General features: G+C 35.8%; 1 protein-coding gene and 2 long non-coding RNA genes across 5 annotated transcripts; 2 read left to right on the top strand and 1 right to left on the bottom strand.

The window, feature by feature from the left end:
• Positions 1 to 2,809: 2,809 nt before the first annotated feature.
• LOC147400638 (uncharacterized) lies at positions 2,810 to 6,305 on the top strand. 3 transcript variants are annotated; one of them, XR_015179456.1, is made up of 8 exons: positions 2,810 to 3,066; positions 3,175 to 3,255; positions 3,383 to 3,537; positions 4,047 to 4,138; positions 5,502 to 5,661; positions 5,787 to 5,878; positions 6,015 to 6,151; positions 6,263 to 6,302. It is a non-coding gene; the product is annotated as an uncharacterized LOC147400638 (long non-coding RNA). The 3 variants fall into 3 exon arrangements; XR_015179457.1 differs by having other exon boundaries at positions 2,811 to 3,066; positions 4,033 to 4,138; positions 6,015 to 6,305; XR_015179455.1 differs by having other exon boundaries at positions 2,813 to 3,066; positions 6,015 to 6,304.
• Positions 6,306 to 15,825: 9,520 nt separating this feature from the next.
• Positions 15,826 to 18,171, top strand: LOC147400637 (cell division topological specificity factor homolog, chloroplastic-like). The gene is made up of 2 exons (XM_086446410.1): positions 15,826 to 16,025; positions 17,183 to 18,171. The coding sequence occupies exons 1-2, from the start codon at positions 16,000 to 16,002 to the stop codon at positions 17,772 to 17,774; spliced, it is 618 nt and encodes a 205-aa protein (XP_086302536.1). The 5' UTR covers positions 15,826 to 15,999; the 3' UTR covers positions 17,775 to 18,171.
• Positions 18,172 to 18,959: 788 nt separating this feature from the next.
• On the bottom strand, positions 18,960 to 21,593 carry LOC147400636 (uncharacterized). The gene is made up of 3 exons (XR_015179454.1): positions 21,393 to 21,593; positions 19,980 to 20,609; positions 18,960 to 19,330 (listed from the first exon to the last, which is right to left on the bottom strand). It is a non-coding gene; the product is annotated as an uncharacterized LOC147400636 (long non-coding RNA).
• Positions 21,594 to 22,680: the final 1,087 nt, after the last annotated feature.

The raw sequence follows: 22,680 nt of genomic DNA, 5'->3' as shown, positions 1-22,680 counted from the left end.
CTAGCCCTAGTTTACAAGTTGAAAAATCGTGGACCGTCCATTTTTTGTAAATCATTTTTGATGGAGTTAGAAGTTTCGGAATGGGCTGATTTTTGGTGATGATGATCTCCTCACCGTAGAGATCATCCTCACCAAAAATCAGCCCATTCCAAAACCTCTAACCCATGTTTTGAAAAATGTTTTGCCAAAATGTTTGTTGCTGAACATTTCCCATATATATATATATAGGGTCGGGTTCCTGCGACACACATTGCAACACACATATAGACAACGTGTTTGTCTTATATGGGCAAAAATGTTTGGAATGGGGTGATTTTTTGTGAGGATGATCTCTGTGATGAGGGGATCATCCCGGCAAAAAATCATCCCATTCCAAAACTTGTAACCCCATCAAAATTGATTTACAAAAATTGGACGGTCTATAATTTTTCAACAAAAATTGGACGGTCTAGAAGTTTCATAATGAGCTGATTTTTGGCAAGGATGATCTCCTCACCACAGAGATCATCCTCACAAAAAATCAGCCCATTCCAAACATTTTTGCCCATCCAAGACAAAACACGTTGTCTATATGTGTGTTGAAATGGTTGTCCTTTGAACCTGACCCATATGTATATGGGTCAGGTTCAAAGGACAACCATTTCAACACACATATAGACAACGTGTTTTGTCTTGGATGGGCAAAAATGTTTGGAATGGGCTGATTTTTTGTGAGGATGATCTCTGTGGTGAGGAGATCATCCTTGCCAAAAATCAGCTCATTATGAAACTTCTAGACCGTCCAATTTTTGTTGAAAAATTATAGACCGTCCAATTTTTGTAAATCAATTTTGATGGGGTTACAAGTTTTGGAATGGGATGATTTTTTGCCGGGATGATCCCCTCATCACAGAGATCATCCTCACAAAAAATCACCCCATTCCAAACATTTTTGCCCATATAAGACAAACACGTTGTCTATATGTGTGTTGCAATGTGTGTCGCAGGAACCCGACCCTATATATATATATATATATATATATGGGAAATGTTCAGCAACAAACATTTTGACAAACATTTTGGCAAAACATTTTTCAAAACATGGGTTAGAGGTTTTGGAATGGGCTGATTTTTGGTGAGAATGATCTCTACGGTGAGGAGATCATCCTCACCAAAATCAGCCCATTCCAAAACTTCTAGCCCCAGTTTACAAGTTGAAAAATCGTAGACCGTCCATTTTTTGTAAATCATTTTTGATGGGGTTATAAGTTTTGGACGGTCTACGATTTTTCAACTTGTAAACTGGGGCTAGAAGTTTTGGAATGGGCTGATTTTTGGTGAGAATGATCTCCTCACCGTAGAGATCATCATCTCCAAAAATCATCCCATTCCAAAACCTCTAACCCATGTTTTGAAAAATGTTTTGCCAAAATGTTTGTTGCTGAACATTTCCCGTGTATATATATATGGGTCAGGTTCAAAGGACAACCATTTCTACACACATATAGACAACGTGTTTTGTCTTATATGGGCAAAAATGTTTGGAATGGACTGATTTTTTGTGAGGATGATCTCTGTGATGAGGGGATCATCCTGGCAAAAAATCATCCTATTCCAAAACTTGTAACCCCATCAAAATTGATTTACAAAAATTGGACGGTCTATAATTTTTCAACAAAAATTGGACGGTCTAGAAGTTTCATAATGAGCTGATTTTTGGCAAGGATGATCTCCTCATCACAGAGATCATCCTCACAAAAAATCAGTCCATTCCAAACATTTTTGCCCATATAAGACAAAACACGTGTCTATATGTGTGTAGAAATGGTTGTCCTTTGAACCTGACCCTATATATATATATATATATATATATATGGGTCGGGTTCCTGCAACACACATTGCGACACACATATAGACAACGTGTTTTGTCTTATATGGGCAAAAATGTTTGGAATGGCCTGATTTTTTTTTAGGATGATCTCTGTGATGAGGGGATCATCCTAGCAAAAAATCATCACATTCCAAAACTTGTAACCCCGTCAAAATTGATTTACAAAAATTGGACGGTCTATAATTTTTCAACAAAAATTGGACGGTCTAGAAGTTTCATAATGAGCTGATTTTTGGCAAGGATGATCCCCTCATCACAGAGATCATCCTCACAAAAAATCAGTCCATTCCAAACATTTTTGCCCATATAAGACAAAACACGTTGTCTATATGTGTGTTGAAATGGTTGTCCTTTGAACCTGACCCTATATATATATAGGGTCGCGTTATTACGACCCCCTTTGCGACACACCTTTTTGTCTTATATGGGCAAAAATGTTTGGAATGGGCTGATTTTTTGTGAGGATGATCTCTATGGTGAGGGGATCATCGTGGCAAAAAATCATCCCATTCCAAAACTTCTAGACCGTTTGATTTTTGTTGAAAAATTATAGACCGTCCAATTTTTGTAAATCAATTTTGATGGGGTTAGACGTTTTGGAATGGGATGATTTTTTGCCAGGATGATCCCCTCATCACAGAGATCATCCTCACAAAAAATCACCCCATTCCAAACATTTTTGCCCATATAAGACAAAAAGGTGTGTCGCAAAGGGGGTCGTAATAACGCGACCCATATATATATATATATATATATATATTGGTCGGGTTCCTACGACACACATTGCGACTCACATCGCGACAAACCGTGTAAGCCGTCCGATTAATTCGAGATCTGCGGTCCAGATCGTTTCTGACTTTAAACAAACGATTTTTACATATTTACAACTACCTCCCGTAAATCCTTATTCGATTTCAGCTCCTCTTCTCATCGAAACACATCGACTTCATCTTTTCACTTCGATCTGCAGGAAACGAAGACGATTCTTCCTCATCTCTCTCTCTCTCTCCCTCTCACTCTCTCTCTCATTCCTTCTCTCTCTCTCGAAAACTCTCATTCGATGACTCACAGCGTCTGCATATTGATTCTTCGCGCAAATTAACTTCTCTCCATTTCTATAAATTCAGCACTCTCAATGTTTGTTCGTTCTCAGTTCTTCCCAAGCTTTCCAGACGATTTGCGAATAATACTCTCAAGTTCAAGGACAATCTCTAAATCTTCCTAGGGTTTTTAGTTCTGTTTTTTTATTTTTTTATTTTTGAGATTATGAGTTTTTTTTATCTTTAATTTCTTATTATTAATAGATGGTAAACTATTGAGGCGATGACGACGACGGTTTGCGACGGAAAACCTGATCGAGCATCTAAAATCTAGGGTTTGCGACGGTAAACTATTTTTCCCCTTTTTTGAGCTGCTTTGTTTATTGTTTGTCTCCTTTAATGGTTCTTTAATTTGCAGTCATCGTGACAAGTATTTGATTCGATTTTTAACTGAAGATTTCTGTATTTCTAGCCAGGAGATTGAGATAATTGAGATAAGGGTTTCGAATAAGCTTTTGCAAGGATCAGGAGATTAACTTGTTGTCTATCGCAGTAGAGCTCTATTAGGTGTGTTAGTCCACCAAGGGTGCACAAAAAATTAAAAGCGTCAAAAGACACTCATCGACGGTAAGATTTTGTTAGAATCTTGGAAATTATTGTTTGTTTGAACACCAATTGTTCGATGATTGACCTCTTTGTTGAAGCTAGTAGTGGCACTCATGTTGGGTGTGTTAGTCCACCCAATTAGAAATAATCATACCCCCAATAAAGAAGCTTTACATTTGGGTAAAGCTTAATTGGGTGCCATGTTTTTGCATAGGTATGCCATTTTAATTATATATCCATAAAATATGCATTAAAGCATAGAAAAAATGTTGTTTTTGTTTCAAAGAAGTACCAAATACATTAGCTTATTATATAGTCCCATGGTTGTATTGGAAGAGGGAATAAATGAGTTTGTTTTGAAACCCAAACTAATAAAAACAAATTTGGTTGCATTTAAATATTAAAATGAATTGATTGATCCAACTTCGTGACCTTGGTCAATTCGTATAAGTAAACAGCAGTTTTTTATTTTAAAAAGCTCTTATCGGATCTTCTAACTTTTATGTATTTTCTCAGACCGAAATGGGAAGGTGATCAGTACGAAGGAGATGAAAACAGGAGACTGGATGCACTTCGATTGGCCATGGAATTGGGAGCTGATTATATAGATGTTGAGCTTCAGGTTGCTTTCTCATAAACATACCAGTGTTAAGTAGTTCAAGTCTTGATGGTATTGGTAATTTGCTTCAATGCTATTAGGCCTCTGTTATTAAAGAATTATCTTAGGAAGTGTGTCGTAGGATGCTTGGCAATAGTTAATCATCCTGTTCAAGATCATGGTCTGTTTGGGACTTGGAATTTTGTTGGCTTGTTTATACGCAACTCTAGTTCACCACTGAAATATTATAGCCAATATTCATTATCTGTCTCCACCAATTGGTAGAAACAAATACTGGGGCATTTTAGGTCTGGTGAACATAATTTTAAGAAATGAGTATTGGATAACTTTAGGGTCTGATCTTCATTAACCTTTTAGAAAAGTGACTATCCGTTCAATATCGAACGGCTAAGTTGATTTGTAGAGATGTGAGTCGATATGATTGTTGTCCGAATGATAGTAAACTGATTCTCTGGTTCTGTAAACTGGTAGTCACCTTATTATCTAACATGTTGAAAGAGGAAAAAAAATATTTTGTATTTAAATCCTTTCTTCACTTCAAGGATGTAGATAGTGCAGTATAATAAAGTGGCCTAGTGTTTTCATCTGTTATGTTATGGCCTTCTATATAGGTCAATAAACTCAATTTGAAACAGACATAAATCAGTGTCGTGGCTTGGCTTATATTGCACACAAGAAGGGTCAATGAAGATCTGACAAAGAGATCAGGCTAATAAACCTTCTGTGCATGAACTGCAAGTTCTTCCAACAATTTCATCAATTGTTTATCTTCATTGCCTTTCAGAATTGGCATTGTTGAAGGCCTCATGACCACTGTCCACGCCATCAATGGTTGGTTTCTTAGATTATAGCTTTATATTTCTTGAAAGTTTGTATTGTTTCTTGATGTTGGAAAATATGAGTTAGTTTTGTGTTCTTCCACTATGGGTTATTATTTGGTAAGGAGGGAATGTGGTTGGTTTGAAGATTAAAGATCTGATGAGGTTTTGATGAATGGATATGTAGGTAGTGAGGGTTGAGTTTTAAGGATATGTAGGTAGTGAGGGTTGGTTTGTTGTATTAATTACTGATTTCACTATCAATGAGAATAGGTTTTAATATTTCCAACGTCACTTACTAGAAATAGGCCAAATCTGGGCTTGATTGGAAGTTCTTATATCGGTATGTGCAGACATTGTCCTTTTTGTTTTAGATAACACATACTTTTTGCTTCTGTTTACTTTACTATTGGAGGAAGTTTTTTTTGCTTTAACTCTAAATCTGTAGTGTTTACAGCTTTTGTCTTCATCGAGTTTCTATATTTGAATTCCTGTGGGATGCTCATCCTGCAATTGAAAGGCACTAATATTGAATTTCATTTCTGCAGAAAGGAGGTCCGTACTTGGCCATATATCTCTGGGCATTTATGTTTTTTCTGTCCATTGTGATGATGACACTATATCCAATTCTAATAGCTCCTCTTTTCAACAAGTTCACCACAGTGAAGAGGCATTAGCTAAGGCTGAGGTGTCCATTTCTATTCAAAGGTCATTCAAAGCTTTTTTCCTCAATCCATTAAACTCATCTTAAACACAATTAAAGGTCTATCTCACTATGTCTCTTTTTAAATGGTGAATTTGAGGTCTGTTATATTGTTTGATGGGAAATATAGGGATTGAATTCTTGGAATTTAGGCCTTCTGAGGTTTCTGCATCAGTGGCAATATGTGTATTAGGAGAAACCCAAACAGTGGACATAAACAAGGTTGCATCTTGTTTCATTAAAATAACAACCTCCATTTTGCTATGTAGGCCTATTTCAATTACAATGGTATTCTATGTAATAAGACATACTGAAATACTGATTCTAAGTCAATCTCTCGTTGTTTTATATTTCTCAGATCATGGAGGTTCTTATTCAGATCGCAAGAAAGGAGAATTTTGATCTACCCATGAGCTTTGCTGCTAAGATTGCAACCAAGTCAAAGCAGAACTTGAGAAAAGCAATCATGGCACTTGAAGCATGCAAATCACACAAGTAAGAACTGCTAGAGAAGATATGTGAATTTCCAATTTTGTTTTTCCCCTTACTTGAGTTGAAATAACCAATGTAGCTATCTTTTTGTTGATGAGCAACTAATTCCGCTAGGCTGGGAAGAGGTGCTGACGGAACTTGTGCTGAGATTCTAGCTGATCCATCACTCAAAAGGTTAGCTTCTGACTCAATGTAAAAAAATTATTATGGAGGAAAAGTTAGACACAGGTTGCATCTTGTTTCATCAAACATGTAGAAAAGGTAATAAAATTGATGAATCCAAAATAATCATCTTTTTCTCTTTAATGTTAGGTGAGGATAGGTTCTCAACTTTCCAAAGAAGGGATATAAGGAGTTCTATGGATTGGGTGGGGAACGAGTGGGTTGATATCAAAGCTTACTGTCGCCAAGGGGACTGAGTCTGGTGGCTCTACAATATCAGACCGTGAAGTTCTCAGTAATAAAAAAATTGATGAAGTTGTAGGGGTTGTAAACTTTTGTAAATATGATAGAGAGATGATAGGCTTTTTAGGGGGTTGATGCATGTTTATTCTGACATGAGAGACTTGGCATCTGTGTTGCAATTACAGATGTGTGGTAGTTCAAGCTTTTCCTAGATCAGCTTAGAACCATAGTTGGAGCGTTTTCGATTAAGTCCAGACTTCCATTTGTGTTGTACTTATATTCTTTAGGCCGTGAAGTCATTGTCTAAAATGTTTCTCATTTGTGATTTATGTATCGTCATGTTTAAACTAATCAGCTTGTTTGTATTTTGCACCTTGGAATTCAGTTGATATTAATGGTCATGTTGAGTGGATCATAAATCTGAAGTAGGTCAGGTGCAAGGGTAACTAAAGGTGAACATTGGATCAAGTTCAATGTGTGAGTTGTAATTCTCTCATCTTTTTTGTTTGTTGAGAAAGTGACCCATTCAATAACTGAAAGCGCCCTCGATCCGCGGGGTGCGCGGATCCGCTTTTGACCCTTGAGGTTTGGGAGTCGCCACCTAGTTATTGTGGTCTAGGAACCATACTGACTCTAACATGGATAAAAAGAACTAATCTACCATAAAAAATCTGAATTCGGGGATCAAGTTACGGGGTTGGAAGGTGTTAGGCACCAACCCCGCCCGGCCAAAGCCGGTCTCTACTAAATTCCCAAGTAAATTACATTGCTAAAACCTAGATAAAAAAATAAATAAAAATAAAAATTTACCTTTCCGATGGCAAGGACTTGGTTCCCTCAGATCTGACAAAAAGAGCTCCTTGTACCGTGCTCCCTTGCTTCGTTCTGTTTCCGGATTTGACTTCGGATCTCCGAGGCAAGGTATCTCCTTATTTTTGAATCTGAACTCTTCAAGTTCGTTGCGGATTTGGGGGTGTTTTTAGAAGGCTTTTGGGTGTTTTCTAGACTAAAATTGAAGGAGGGATGTTAAGTAAGGAGTTGGGGCTCCAAAACTAGGGTTTATGGAGGGCTAGGGCAGCTTCTAGACCTACTTCTCTTAGGGTTTATGATTTGATACGAAAATAGGGTGTGAGCACCTCTATTTATAGATGTTTTTAGGGGTTGATTTGGATAGAGTTAGTGTTTAATTAGAGATCTTTTAATTAGAGTTGTGTTTTAGTTAAAATTGTTTTAGGTAGAATTGTGTTTTAATTAGAATTGTTTTAGGTAGAATTATTTTTAAGTTAGAACTCTATTAGATAGAGTTATTATTTAATTAGAATTCTATTATGACTTTAGGTCTTATTTGATTGACTTTTAATGTTTTGACTTTGTCTTAATTGATTGACTTTTAATATCTTGACTTCAGTCTTGCTTAATTGACTTTAATTTTGACTTCAGTCTCACTTGATTGACTTTAATACCTTGACTTTAGTCTTGCTTGATTTACTTTTAATTTTTGGAGAACCCCCTTCCATTATTTCTTTAATTCTTTGGACCCCCAAATGGAGGGGTCCTTAAAGAAATATCCCACGAACCCTCAACATTTTACCTAAGAGTCCGATTAATCGATTTTTTAGGTTCAAAATTTTAAATTAATTTCATTAATATTTAAATTTAATTATTTAATATTTTATTTATTAATTTCAGAATTTTTTATCATGAAAATTGTGAAATTACCGTTTTACCCCCGGAGATGACTTTTCACGTTTTAAGTCGGTTTTTTATGTTCCAGGATGTTTTAGAATCGGTTTTTCATAAGGAATTCAATGAAAATGTTGGTTTGTGTCATTTATGAAAATTTTTATGTGAAATGATTTATTTGGTTCCGATTTGTTATTTTATGTGTTCGAGAGAGTTTTCCTAAGCGTAACGTAGGCTCTAGGGTTGTTTTGATGTCAAGGGTATTTTGGTAATTTGATCAATTTTTAGTGATTTTTATCGTGAAGCTTCTTTTTGGTCTGCAAGATGATGATTTCTATGTTTCTGGGGTTGTGTTTTCCTAGCGTAGCGTGGTTTCTAAGGTTTTGTCAGTTCGAGATACCTCATCCGGATTTCTGAAACATATCTGGTAACAAAATAAAGTAACGGAATACACATCCATCATTGGGAATCATTGCGATCGGGTTGACGAGTTGATTAATCAGGCGAGTGCAAAAATGGGGTGTCTACAGATGCCCCTCTTTGGTAGAGGGTTGAAGCAAACTAGATAGCAAATCTATTTTGGTAGATAGTGCGATATCCGAATGCCAAAGCTAGTGACAGTTCATTTTGCAGCCTGATTTAGCAATTCGTCAGGGTGTTCGGATCCTTGAGCGTAAAACTCTCCTCGAACTAAAAGGTTGTCAGGTCCTCAAGCGTGAGCTTTCACTGACAGTGTCAGATCCTTGAATTTTAAAGAATTCTCCTTGACTAAAAAGTGCAAGTGTGAGTGTGTGTACTGTGTGAAACTGAGTAAAAATGTGCCAGGTCCCAGAGATCTTCTCTCACTGACAATGATGATTCAAAATTGAGATGCACTTATGCAACGAAAACCATCATAGTAAGGTTTAACATTGTAGGAACTTCGTTAAATCCTATTTGAAATTCTTTTTAGAGTTCAAAAAAAATGAGTTTCATTTATCGGACTGGAGCCTATTGTAGCCAAGCTTCTCAGGCTAAGGAACTTAAACAATCCCATTAATTCAATATGATTTCAAACAAAGCTGGAGTCTCGTTTCTCGGACTCTGGCTAAGGTTTACAGGAACTTAAACAATCCTATTAAAATTGGAGTCTCGTTTCTCGGACTCGAACTAAGGTTAATAGGCACTTCAAAAAACCTATGATTCAAAACGTTGGAGTCTCGTTTCTCGGACTCGAACTTAGGTTTGTAGGCACTTCAAAAAGCCTATTCATTCTATGATTCAAAAATTGGAGTCTCGTTTCTCGGACTCGAACTTAGGTTTGTAGGCACTTCAAAAAAGCCTATTCATTCTATGATTCAAAAAGTTGGAGTCTCGTTTCTCGGACTCGAACTTGGGTTTGTAGGCACTTCAAAAAGCCTATTCATTCTATGATTCGAAAATTGGAGTCTCGTTTCTCGGACTCGAACTTAGGTTTGTAGGCACTTCAAAAAGCCTATTCATTCTATGATTCAAAAAGTTGGAGTCTCGTTTCTCGGACTCGAACTTGGGTTTGTAGGCACTTCAAAAAGCCTATTCATTCTATGATTCAAAAAAGTTGGAGTCTCGTTTCTCGGACTCGAACTTAGGTTTGTAGGCACTTCAAAAAGTCTATTCATTCTATGATTCAAATAGTTGGAGTCTCGTTTCTCGGACTCGAACTTAGGTTTGTAGGCACTTCAACAAGCCCATTCATTCTATGATTCAAAAAGTTGGAGTCTCGTTTCTCGGACTCGAACTTACTAAGCCACGTTTCTCGGGCTTAGATTTATAGGAACTTAAATAATCCTATTAATTGATTATATGATTCAAAATCGAGCTCAAAGTTTGAAAGATCAGGCCTTTATTGGCTTATCATGCATCTGGATTCGTAATTATCATTGGGTTTCGCCGGACTTTTAAGCTTTTGTATGATTTTCTTTTTATCATGTGATTAAGAACAAAAATTTTGGAATTAAATGACCTTCAAAAATGCCCCTAGTTTCAAGGTTGGCTTTAATTGGGACTTGACTACGAGACTGATGGAATGGATTACGCTTGAAAAATATGGACTCTGATGTATGATAGATAGAAGAACTGACATTCTCTTAAATTTAAGACTCTTAAGATTATCATATGTGCAATAAAGAATTGATCATTTTCTTTCGAATTTCTTTTGAAAAATGCTTGAGCTGGACTTAAAAAATCTTGATAAATATTAGAATAAAAGATCTTCCTCTTCAAAGTGGTTGATGATTCTACATCTTCCATTAGCGAATACTTGAACAAGTAAACATACTTTTGAAGATCCTACAATGTTCAAGATGACTTCTAATTTTTTCGACTTCAATATTGTCTTTGTCGGATGTGAGCTCTTGGCTAAAAGACAAATATCGTGACTTGAATGGTTTTGCAGTTTCTGCACAAGCTTCCTTCTGAATTTTTCTTCTTGACGGGACCTTTCCTCCCATTTGATGATGCCCTAATTTTTGCCTAGATCGCCTCTTTAGGTTTTCAATCTAGCGGGCTTTGCTCTTTCTTTTTCTGATGATATCTTGATTTTTCTTCTTGACGGACCTTTCCTCCCATTTGATGATGCCCTAATTTTTGCCTAGATCGCCTCTTTAGGTTTTCAATCTAGCGGGCTTTGCTCTTTCTTTTTCTGATGATACCTTGATTTTTGCCTAGGTCGCCTTTTCAGGTTTTCAACCTAGCAGGCTTTCTTTTTTATGGTTATGCCCTATATGGGCAAAACGGTGTGTCGCAATGTGAGTCCCAATATGAGTCTTAGGAACGCTGTTCATATATATATATATATATATATATAGATATGGGTCAGGTTCAAAGGACAACCATTTCAACACACATATAGACAACGTGTTTTGTCTTATATGGGCAAAAATGTTTGGAATGGACTGATTTTTTGTGAGGATGATCTCTGTGATGAGGGGATCATCCTGACAAAAAATCATCCCATTCCAAAACTTGTAACCCCATCAAAATTGATTTACAAAAATTGGACGGTCTATAATTTTCAACAAAAATTGGACGGTCTAGAAGTTTCATAATGAGCTGATTTTTGGCAAGGATGATCTCCTCATCACAGAGATCATCCTCACAAAAAATCAGTCCATTCCAAATATTTTTGCCCATATAAGACAAAACACGTTGTCTATATGTGTGTTGAAATGGTTGTCCTTTGAACCTGACCCTATAGATATATATATATATATATATATAGGGTCACGTTCCTAAGACTCATATTGAGACTCACATTGCGACACACCGTTTTGTCTTATATGGGCAAAAATGTTTGGAATGAGCTGATTTTTTGTGAGGATGATCTCTGTGATGAGGGGATCATCCTGGCAAAAAATCATCCCATTCCAAAACTTGTAACCGCATCAAAATTGATTTACAAAAATTGGACGGTCTATAATTTTCAACAAAAATTGGACGGTCTAGAAGTTTCATAATGAGCTGATTTTTGGCAAGGATGATCTCCTCACCATAGAGATCATCCTCACAAAAAATCAGCCCATTCCAAATTTTTTTGCCCATATAAGACAAAACGGTGTGTCGCAATGTGAGTCCCAATATGAGTCTTAGGAACGCTGTTCATATATATATATATATATATATATATTAAAATGAACCATGTACTGGTAACGAATTTTGCCATATTCAACGCACAAAATGATAACTCAACCTTAAAAATAAAGAAAATAAGTATATAGTATGCAATAAAAGTAAAAGATGGGGTGTCAATAGAAACTCTCTCATTTATTTTTATTTTATTTTATTGCTAGATTTTTATTTTTGGGTCTAAGAATTTATTTGAGTCTAATCATAATCATAAATAACTATTGGACTTGTTTGATCGAGTGTTATAATGATGAGAAAATAATTTGAGCCAAACCTTTGTATTGTTTGAATGTTTTGTTTTAATCTTTAATTGGGGTGTGATAAATAATTTAAGAAATTGGAGTGTAACAAGTAAAAGTAGGAGTGTTAATAGTAGCTCACTTATAGTAATGCCCTTCAACTTTTTAAAAGTACTTTTACACCCGTTGTGTTTTTAGAAAGTCATAAATACATACTTTAATTGATCAAAGATGGTTTCTTTTAAAGAGTTGCTATCACATCCTTAATTTAGGTCTAGACTTTTTTTAAATCTCGAGGATGGAGCAGAAAAAAAATTTCAAGATATTCAAAATTTAAATACGATATGAATTTTTTCTAAATAATTTTAACAAAATTTCTCTTAAAAATGGATTTTCAAAAAATTTGACCTGTATAGACATACATGTATAATCAAAATCTATATATTCAACTGCATTTTAACCACCATATTATATCAAATATATATATAGGGTCGGGTTCCTGCAACACACATTGCGACACACATATAGACAACGTGTTTGTCTTATATGGGCAAAAATGTTTGGAATGAGGTGATTTTTTGTGAGGATGATCTCTGTGATGAGGGGATCATCCTGGCAAAAAATCATCCCATTCCAAAACTTGTAACCCCATCAAAATTGATTTACAAAAATTGGACGGTCTATAATTTTTCAACAAAAATTGGACGGTCTAGAAGTTTCATAATGAGCTGATTTTTGGCAAGGATGATCTCCTCATCACAGAGATCATCCTCACAAAAAATCAGTCCATTCCAAACATTTTTGCCCATATAAGACAAAACACGTTGTCTATATGTGTGTTGAAATGGTTGTCCTTTGAACGTGACCCATATATATATATATATATATGGGTCACGTTCCTAAGACTCATATTGAGACTCACATTGCGACACACCGTTTTGTCTTATATGGGAAAAAATGTTTGGAATGAGCTGATTTTTTGTGATGATGATCTCTGTGATGAGGGGATCATCCTGGCAAAAAATCATCCCATTCCAAAACTTCTAACCCCATCAAAATTGATTTACAAAAATTGGACGGTCTATAATTTTTCAACAAAAATTGGACGGTCTAGAAGTTTCATAATGAGCTGATTTTTGGCAAGGATGATCTCCTCACCATAGAGATCATCCTCACAAAAAATCAGCCCATTCCAAATATTTTTGCCCATATAAGACAAAACGGTGTGTCGCAATGTAAGTCCCAATATGAGTCTTAGGAACGTTGTTCTATATATATATATATATATATATATATATATATATATATATATATATATATATATATATATATATATATATATATATATATATATATAGGGTCCCGTTCGCCACCCTTAGTTTTACCACACACTTTAACAAACGCATTTTGTCTTACATGGGTTAGAAGTTTCGGAATGAGCTGATTTTTGGTGAGGATGATCTCTATGGTGAGGAGATCATCCTCACCAAAAATCAGCTCATTCCAAAACTTCTAACCCCATCAAAATTGATTTACAAAAAATGGACGGTCCACGATTTTTCAACGTGTAAACATGGGGCTAAACATTTCGGAATGGGCTGATTTTTGGGGAAGATGATCTTTTAATCATAGAGATCATCCTCACCAAAAATCAGCTCATTCCAAAACTTCTAACCCATGTAGGACAAAAAACGTTTGTTAAAGTGTGTGGTAAAACTTAGGGTGCTGAACATTTCCCATATATATATATATATTCGGCACCCTATATATATATATATAATATATATATATATATATAGGGTCCCGTTCGGCACCCTAAGTTTTACCACACACTTTAACAAACGCGTTTTGTCTTACATGGGTTAGAAGTTTCGGAATGAGCTGATTTTTGGTGAGGATGATCTCTATGGTGAGGAGATCATCCTCACCAAAAATCAGCTCATTCCAAAACTTCTAACCCCATCAAAATTGATTTACAAAAAATGGACGGTCCACGATTTTTCAACGTGTAAACATGGGGCTAAACATTTCGGAATGGACTGATTTTTGGGGAGGATGATCTTCTAATCATAGAGATCATCCTCACCAAAAATCAGCTCATTCCAAAACTTCTAACCCATGTAGGACAAAAAACGTTTGTTAAAGTGTGTGGTAAAACTTAGGGTGCTGAACATTTCCCTATATATATATATATTATATATATATATATATATATATATATGGGTCCCGTTCGCCACCCTTAGTTTTACCACACACTTTAACAAACGCGTTTTGTCTTACATGGGTTAGAAGTTTCGGAATGAGCTGATTTTTGGTGAGGATGATCTCTATGGTGAGGAGATCATCCTCACCAAAAATCAGCTCATTCCAAAACTTCTAATCCCATCAAAATTGATTTACAAAAAATGGACGATCCACGATTTTTCAACGTGTATACATGAGGCTAAACATTTCGGAATGGGCTGATTTTTGGGGAGGATGATCTTCTAACATAGAGATCATCCTCACCAAAAATCAGCCCATTCTAAAACTTCTAACCCATGTAGGACAAAAAACGTTTGTTAAAGTGTGTGGTAAAACTTAGGGTGCTGAACATTTCCCTATATATATATATATATTCTAATCATAGAGATCATCCTCACCAAAAATCAGCCCATTCCAAAACTTCTAACCCATGTAGGACAAAAAACGTTTGTTAAAGTGTGTGGTAAAACTTAGGGTGCTGAACATTTCCCTATATATATATATATATATATATATATATATATATATATATATATATATACCACACACTTTAACAAACGTTTTTTGTCCTACATGGGTTAGAAGTTTTAGAATGGGCTGATTTTTGGTGAGGATGATCTCTATGATTAGAAGATCATCCTCCCCAAAAATCAGTCCATTCCGAAATGTTTAGCCCAATGTTTACAAGTTGAAAAATCGTGGACCGTCCATTTTTTGTAAATCATTTTGATGGGGTTAGAAGTTTTGGAATGAGCTGATTTTTGGTGAGGATGATCTCCTCACCATAGAGATCATCCTCACCAAAAATCAGCCCATTCCAAAACTTCTAACCCATGTAGGACAAAACACGTTTGTTAAAGTGTGTGGTAAAACTTAGGGTGCCGAACGGGACCCATATATATATAGGGAAATGTTCAGCACCCTAAGTTTTACCACACACTTTAACAAACGTTTTTTGTCCTACATGGGTTAGAAGTTTTAGAATGGGCTGATTTTTGGTGAGGATGATCTCTATGATTAGAAGATCATCCTCCCCAAAAATCAGCCCATTCCGAAATGTTTAGCCTCATGTTTACAAGTTGAAAAATCGTGGACCGTCCATTTTTTGTAAACCATTTTTGATGGGATTAGAAGTTTTGAAATGAGCTGATTTTTGGTGAGGATGATCTCCTCACCATAGAGATCATCCTCACCAAAAATCAGCCCATTCCAAAACTTCTAACCCATGTAAGACAAAACACGTTTGTTAAAGTGTGTGGTAAAGCTTAGGGTGCTGAACGGGACCCATATATATCTATGGGAAGGAATCAATGGACAAAATCTCAGACCAACATCTATACAAAATATCGTGATCGTTGGATCACAATAGATCTAACGAAATCTGGCCGTAGAATTTGACAAAAATAGCACGTGCTGTTTATTCACTTAAAACTTTCATTATTTAGAAATACCTCCCCGCATTTATAACTACTCAAATCAAATTTCTCTCTTCCCCATCGTCTTCTCTTCTACGACTCAAACCCTAACCATCTCCATTAATTGAAGACAACACAGATCAGGTGAAGATGCCAGGCGAGAAAAAATTGTGGTCCAAGGGGCATATGATATGCGCAACATCTTCCAGTCTCTTGATTTGGCATGGACACTACTTCATATTTTCCCCGGTGAGCTCCTCCACCGCATACCAGCAAAGACCTAAGATGAGTTCTACAGTCGAGAGACAGCTAACTGACCAACTCTTGATCCTAGTCTTTGCTTAAAATCTGTACCCTTAGTCTATTTTTCTGCTTCCTTCATCCCCAATAGGCCACATAGTTTGTCAGATTCGGCATAAATAATGTTGGCTTTTCTGTTTTTCTGCTTAGAATCGTTGAGTTTTCTATAATCTGCACTTAATATTTCTTTTAGTTAACTAGGAATGGCATGGGTAAGAAACAATTAGGGCTTTTGTGATATTCCGGGTATAATGCACTTTTCTGTGTCTTGCTTGTTTTTTGTTTGCCTTTCTTGAATGTATTGAGATCTTTGGAAATTATTTTTGTTTAAAAAATCAAAGATTTATTTTACAATTTATTTGCACAAACTCTGTTTCTTTGAGATTAATATTTTTTTTGTTGTTGTAATTGTATACATGTACATCTTTAAAAAAAATAATAATAAAGTAATAATCAATGCGTTTCAAGTTCGGTTCTCAATGTTTATGTGCGTGTTTTAATTTATTTTCTGTTAGACCCTTTTGAATAAGGTTTAAGCCTTTCAAAGTATATAGATCCTTTTCTCATGCTGAAAAGATTGATAAAATAGAGTCTTTTCTAATTTTGTCTTGATTTATTAATTTATCTATGATGTCAAATTTAGTTTCATTTTTTTTCCTAGGTTTTATGCCGTTTTGTGTTCTATCAGTGTGATGCACGAAATAAAAAGGGATCAGTAGCAGCTCTATGGTATGGCATGCATGTGCATTGCACGTGTAGGGCCCACTAGTAACTATTGATAAGATCTCACTTAAACGAGAAATTTAAACCACGTAGATGAGGTAGCATCATATTTCTTTGTGGGTCTTTAATTGATGAGTCGTGCTGGAGTGACCTCAGGATTGTACCTCGTATCTGACTTGGAAGTATGCAAAGATGCTTTTTCACTCGTTAAGCATCTACAATTTATGCACACTTCCCCATTAGGGATGTGCGATATGAGGTACAATCTTAAGAGTTGTGACTTTCTGACTCCCCATATTACATATTTTATATTGATATTTTTATCAGTTCATATTGGTACTGCGGAACCCCATCTTTTCTTCTTTTTTCTTGTTGCCTTGCAGATTAGATTCAATGGTTTCCTTACCGGAGTATCTAGCATTTCTGAGTTTACATCCAATTGGCCTCAAAATGAAGTCGAATCCCATAACATGCCATTGTCACAAGTCTTTTGCGATTACAGGTGAGAATAGTTTCTCTCCCAAAGCCATAAACAAGGAGGTCGAGGGTTTGCTCCTCAATGCCATAAATATGAGTTTCTTCAAGCATTTAAACTTGGCGTGGAAGATTCTATTCCCACCACTAGCAACGAAAAGAAGCTCAAATGTGAATATCGCCAAGCAACGCCTGAAGATGATCCTCTACTCTGATCGATGTGCTGTTAGTGACGAGGCAAAGCAAAAGATTGTAAGCAACATAGTAAGTGCTTTATCTGATTTTGCGGAGATACACTCACAAGATAAGGTCCAGCTTAGTGTCTCGACACATCCGGGTCTTGGGACCATGTACTCTGTCACAGTTTCTATTTGGCGAGTGAAACCTGAATATCAAGACCAGGATGAATTTGGGGGGATAACAAATATTGAGTACAAAGATACTGGTGAAAGGTCTGGCTCTGTTGATGTTATCTTTGATTTCTTCATACCCAATGAATGAGAAAAACAGTAATTTCTATGTTTTAATTCTTCTTGGTGTGGAAATAGAGTTGTCATATCTAAGGTTAAGATGAAAAACATTCCATTCCTCTGTCAGAAAAGTTTGCTTCCCATTGTAGCTATTGTTTCTTGGGGCCTTTGTATTGCAAACAATTTGCATGGATCACCTAAATTCTTACGAAATTTCAGCAAATAATTTGTAGTAGATGAAGTTGTGAAGAAGAATCTGAGAGATATCTTTGATTCTGCTGTGAGGAAGTTCGTGCTATGAAATCATTCCCGATATAAATGAATTGAATTTATGATTGTATCATTCATCTTGTAGTTGGATATTGTACTTGACTGAAATTTACCCATTCTAATGAAATCAATTGTATGTCTGATATAACTTTCTCAGCATTTCTTTTGGTGATTTTTATTTATTTATTTATTATTTTTGGTGATTTCTTTTGGTAATATGTACATTTGAAAGGTTGAAGTCCATGATAGAGAAGATATGGGATGTTCCATCTCCAGTTTACCACATTGTTACCTAATCTGTGCAGTACTCGAAAATTGTGCTGATCCAAAAATGGAAAATCTTCTTTCTTGATATATAACGACAGTGTAAAACACATTCATAGAGCACAACCAATCAGTGACTATCTGTAAATACTAAATCGTTGGAGAAAGTTAGAGACTGAACATATGGTGGTACGAACGAGAGTTGCCAACTTACACTACTACGGCTAAGCATGCTTGATGTTTACCAAAAAGGGAAGAAAAAATAAATCCAAAAGTGGATTTATTTTATTTTATGGCAATCTGGAATTCTGGGACTTTGGAGGATGGTCGGAGCCTTATTTCCCTGTCAAGCCAGTTAATGTTTGGTTTGTGGGTGCAAGTACACTCTCAACGGACTTACATAGAGTGGAGAAACTGGAACTAAAGCAACTTGGTGATTAAGAACATTCATTCATACTATCTGGTGGGGACAATAAATTGAATGCTTTTCACGGCACAACAAACAAAGTCTGCATACAAACATGAGGAAAATTGTATAATTTCACTGCCATACTCATTTATCCTTATGATCACTGTTTTCCGAATGCTAACATAAGTCAAAATTTTGATTATTCCCCATCCCTGGCATGAAGAATTCAGTTGGAGCTCCTCCAAGATTCCATAAACTTGAACAACAATAATAAATGATCAAAAGAATCCCTTAGGTTGACAAAAACTTGAATACAAAGGTTTAAAAAAAAAAATAGATACAGAAAAAAAGGGGCACAAAACACAAGACCACAAAATAAATAAAAAATACTATACACCTTCAGCTTCAGCTATTCTTCTTGGCATCTCAAGCTGTGACATTTTTAAGAGCCTCTTGGGCATCAATTTCCCTCCCGAGGCTGAAAAGGGTAGAAGCATGCAGATAGGAGGCTGTGGGCCACTCAGGGGATATGACTTGGGCTTGCATTACATCCCCAAGGGCTTCTCGTGGCATGTCACTCATCAAGTAAGACAAGCAACACCAAGCAAATGCCGTCGGGAAACCATGGTTTCATCATCAATGAACTGTACAAAAGACATGCAAAAAATAGTTTGTGTCATTACAAAATGAATGAACAGATCAAACTCTAGGGGGGCTGCTTAAGCTGTTGCAACTTGAAACTTAGCCAAGGATTCTAAGCTAGAAAACCATGACTTGTTAGTTCGAACTAACAGGAGTCTTATTATATTAAAAGAAATAAGTCTTTTGGTTTTTAATGTTATAAAGGCTGAGGTACCCCTTCAACTCAACCTTAATCATGATTAAGTGGCACCTATTGGAGAATTCCTCAAGTAGTCAATCTAATTCAGTTCTAGGCAACTATGTGACACGGAAACTATTTTCTGAAAATGATTCATTGTCAAGAACATAAAGGATGTAAATAAAGCTACAGACAAGATTTCATTTCATCGTTTGATGTCCTTTAGCATTAAGTATATGGTACATATTTACAAATGCATTTCTATTGGTCTAGGCTAAAAGGCATATTTAAATAATATCCACACAAGATGTTACTATCTAAATTTTCATGTAAATATATAGAAATGTCACATTTCAACCAAGATCACTATGTCCAGCAACTCATCTCTTATCTACATTTCTAAAATGCAAAGCCAAACACTATGGCTAATAATCATTTATACAGCTTGGTGGGTTCTCCTGCTAAGGACTTACATGAGTGTAGCAATCGATGGCATCGCAAAATCTTTTGCTCAAAAAGCAGTGTCTCCATGTTTCTTAGAATTCAAGGTCTCCTGCATTTGTCTGTCCACATTTGAAAAGAAAGCTATAGAGCAAGCAATAATGAGTAACATCAGGAGTTGAGCAACATTGAACTTGAGTATCCAAGGGAAATTGAACTTGAGGAAACCAAAATAAAAATAGGAAAAGAATCAAGGAATACATGCCCTATTAAAATGGGGTTCTGCAGTACCAATATGAACTGATAAAAATATCAATATAAAATATGTAATATGTGGAGTAAGAAAGTCACGACTCTTAAGATTGTACCTCATATCGCACATCCCTAATGGGGAAGTGTGCATAAATTGTAGATGCTTAACGAGTGAAAAAGCATCTCTGCACACTTCCCCGTCAGATACGAGGTACAATCCTGAGGTCACTCCAACATGACTCATCAATTAAAGACCCACAAAGAAATATGATGCTACCTCATCTACGTGGTTTAAATTTCTCGTTTAAGTGAGATCTTATCAATAGTTACTAGTGGGTCCTACACGTGCAATGCACATGCATGCCATACCATAGAGCTGCTACTGATCCCATTTTATTTTGTGCACCACCCTGATAGAACACAAAACGGTCATAAAACCTAGGAAAAAAATGAAACTAAATTTGATATCATAGATAAATTAATAAATCAAGACAAAATTAGAAAACACTCTATTTTATCAATCTTTCCAGCATGAGAAAAGGATCTAAATACTTTGAAAGGCTTAAACCTTATTCAAAAGGGTCTAACAGAAAACAAATTAAAACACACACATAAACATTGAGAACCTAACTTGAAACACATTGATTATTACTTTATTATTATTTTTTTAAAGATGTACATGTATACAATTACAACAAAAAAATATTATCTCAAAGAAATAGAGTTTGTGCAAATAAATTGGAAAATAGCAGCAACCACCTTTAATGTACAAGTAAAGGATCTGTTGCGTCCAAATAAATCTTTGATTTTTTAAACAAAAATAATTTCCAAAGATCTCAATACATTCAAGAAAGGCAAACCAAAAACAAGCAAGACACATAAAAGTGCATTATACCCGGAATATCAAAAAAGCCTTAATTGTTACTTACCCATGCCATTCCTGGTTAACTCAAAGAAATATAAAGTACAGATTACGGAAAACTCAACGATTCTAAGAAGAAATATAGAAAAACCAACATTTATTTATGCCGAATCTGACAAACTATGTGGCCTATTGGGGATGAAGGAAGCAGAAAAATAGACTAAGGGCACAGATTTTAAGCAAATACTAGGATCAAGAGTTGGTCAGTTAGCTGTGTCTCGAATGTAGAACTTATCTAAGGTCTTTGCTGGTATGCGGTGGAGGAGCTTACCGGGGAAAATACGAAGTAGTGTCCATGCCAAATCAAGCGACTGGAAGATGTTGCGCATATCATATGCCCCTTGGGCCACAATTTTTTCTCGCCTGGCGTCTTCACCTGATCTGTGTCATCTTCAATGAATGGAGATGGTTAGGGTTTGAGTCACAGAAGAAAAGAGAAGACGATGGGGAAGAGAGAAATTTGATTTTATTTAAATGCGGCGAGGTATTTCTAAATAATGAAAGTTTTAAGTGAATAAACATCACATGTTGTTTTTGTCAAATTCTACGGCCGGATTTCGTTAGATCTATTGTGATCCAACGATCACGATATTTTGTATAGATGTTGGTCTGAGATTTTGTCTACCGATCCCTTCCCTATATATATATATTTCAATAAATTCATCATTTTTATAATCAACGAATTCACTGATAAAATACCAACAAACTCGTAGTTACCTACAATATCGTTGCTTATTTATCAACAAATTTGTTGGTTACAAGAGTGACGAATTCCTCGAAAAAACATGTTTGGGGAACAAAAATGAACATTGTAACGAAATTGGAATTTTGTCATAAGTTGTACATGTTTAGGAAATATTTCTATTTTTTTTCATAGGATGTAATAAGTAAAAGTTGGGGATGTCAAAGCAGATCTTTACTAAAATGAGGGTTTGATGTGGCATACTAATTCAGAGGGTAGGGTTTGACACCCCTCTTTACCTTTGGCACGTGCTAGAACCATAAATTTTATGCCCTGGGATTTACAACTACACATCCCCATAAATCTGTGCAATTGTGTATCTCGATGAAGAAAACGATGGTTCTAGCACATGCCATGATGGTGAGTATTTTGAGTATGCCACGAGGGGGTAGAGTGCGGTTTTGGAGACCGTCAGAAATCCCAATATTTTATTGGACCACGTTGCACTTTCATTCTCTCTCTTATCCGTCTCTCATGTGTTTCTTTTCTGTTTGAGTGCTGATTTTCTAACTAGAAAGTCTTCACTCAATCAATACTCGGATGATGTGGCATGGACACAGAAACATATATCTTTTTATCGGGATACACAATTATATATAGAAAAAAAATCATTATTCTTTTTGTTTTCCAAATTAACCCTCACGCATTTAATACAAGAAAAACTCTCCTAGATTCTCTCTCCATCCTCCCTCACATGTTTGTAATGAGTCAACCCAGCCTTATTAACATAGTCAGATTTCACATCTTACTAAGGGTAGTTGACCCATAAAAATCGCCACATCGATAATCCAACAACACAGCAGCCCTCTAGATTTCA

This window comes from Akebia trifoliata, chromosome 6, assembly GCF_017979445.1.
Source record: "Akebia trifoliata isolate Shusen 1 chromosome 6, ASM1797944v1, whole genome shotgun sequence".
NCBI classification, from domain to species: Eukaryota; Viridiplantae; Streptophyta; class Magnoliopsida; order Ranunculales; family Lardizabalaceae; genus Akebia; species Akebia trifoliata.
The sequence above is the reverse complement of the archived record's forward strand: the minus strand, read 5'-3'. Positions and strand labels throughout refer to the sequence as shown.

Excerpts from the sequence above, each read along its gene's own strand:
- LOC147400637 (XM_086446410.1), top strand. The coding sequence starts at position 16,000 with ATGGACACTACTTCATATTTTCCCCG. Across the intron at positions 16,026-17,182 it reads ACTACTTCATATTTTCCCCG|ATTAGATTCAATGGTTTCCT; the intron begins GTGAGCTCCTCC and ends GTTGCCTTGCAG.